The following is a 1,100-nucleotide window of genomic DNA, read 5'->3' on the forward strand; positions in this document are numbered from 1 at the left end:
TCTGTCTTACTCTCCTCTCTTTAATCACATCCAGGGGCTTCTTTCCAGTGGTTGTAGGCTTTATCAGGAGAATACCAGTCCTTGGCTCCATCCTAAACCTGCCCTTTATCAGTGCAGTGAGTATTACCCAGCTCTACACCTGCTGTGCAGCTTTTGTTTAAACACAGCATGGTTTCTTCATTAATCATCATATTCAAACACCTCAAGCACAACAGATTAACCAGACTCCCCAAATAAATGCCATGGGTATTTAACTGACAATCAATTTAGCAGACACACGAGCTCAGCATACACAGCTAGGATGGAAGCAGTTTGGAAAATTAAATGTAGTTTTGTGTGTTTAGCTTGTCTCTCACACTGCTTTGTGGCTAATAAACATACCCCTACCATGCTGTTGTGTTGGAAGCTTTGTTTTGAGGTGAGCATCTGTCTTTATTTTATTTTTTTTCTTAAGCCTTCGTAAGGCTCTGAGGACAATCAGCAGTCGTGGTCAGTCACTGCCGATTTTCCTTTGCATGTTAACTTATCTAACACGCTTTGAGTCTCATCTTTTTGGAGCAGGTAATTGTCTTTTGTTTTTTAACCTTTAAGGCACACACCACAGGCGTGTCATCTGAAGACTGATATATCTTAAGATGACATGTTGTACATCCAGTCAGCCAAGCCATCCATCCATCCATCGTCTTTTACTTCTCCAGTTCAGGGTTGCAGTGGCAAGAGTCGGTGGCCTGTCCAGGCTGGTGACCCTGGACAGGCCACCAGCCTATTGCAGGGATAGCACTGAGAGACATTGACAGTCACACTTGTAGCCAATTGAGAATCACCAGTGAAGTTTACCTGCTTGTCTTTGGACTGTGATAGGAAGCTTGAGTACCCGGAGAGAACCTGCAAATCCCACGCAGAATGGCCCCAGTGGATTTTAACAGTAAGGCTGCACCATGCAAAATGCAGTGAAATAGGAATTGTACAAACTGCAGACAAAAGGATTTTAAAAAGTTGGTCTGCAATGAGCCACTGAATATTTTAACAAGCTAAACAGCCAGCTTCTATGGAAGATTAGCTGTCACAATTTCCCACTATCATGTTGGCTAACCTGACAA

General features: G+C 43.2%; 1 protein-coding gene across 1 annotated transcript in view; it reads left to right on the forward strand.

The window, feature by feature from the left end:
- Positions 1–1,100, forward strand: part of golt1ba (golgi transport 1Ba) — an 8,205-nt gene that overhangs the window by 4,890 nt on the left and 2,215 nt on the right. Inside the window, exon 4 of the mRNA XM_005730177.2 lies at positions 35–116. Coding sequence (XP_005730234.1) covers positions 35–116 — 82 coding nt within the window. The remainder of the gene's footprint in view (positions 1–34; positions 117–1,100) is intronic.

Source organism: Pundamilia nyererei, unplaced genomic scaffold (genome assembly GCF_000239375.1).
Source record: "Pundamilia nyererei isolate P.nyererei 1_Seehausen unplaced genomic scaffold, PunNye1.0 scaffold00036, whole genome shotgun sequence".
In the NCBI taxonomy this organism is placed as follows: domain Eukaryota; kingdom Metazoa; phylum Chordata; class Actinopteri; order Cichliformes; family Cichlidae; genus Pundamilia; species Pundamilia nyererei.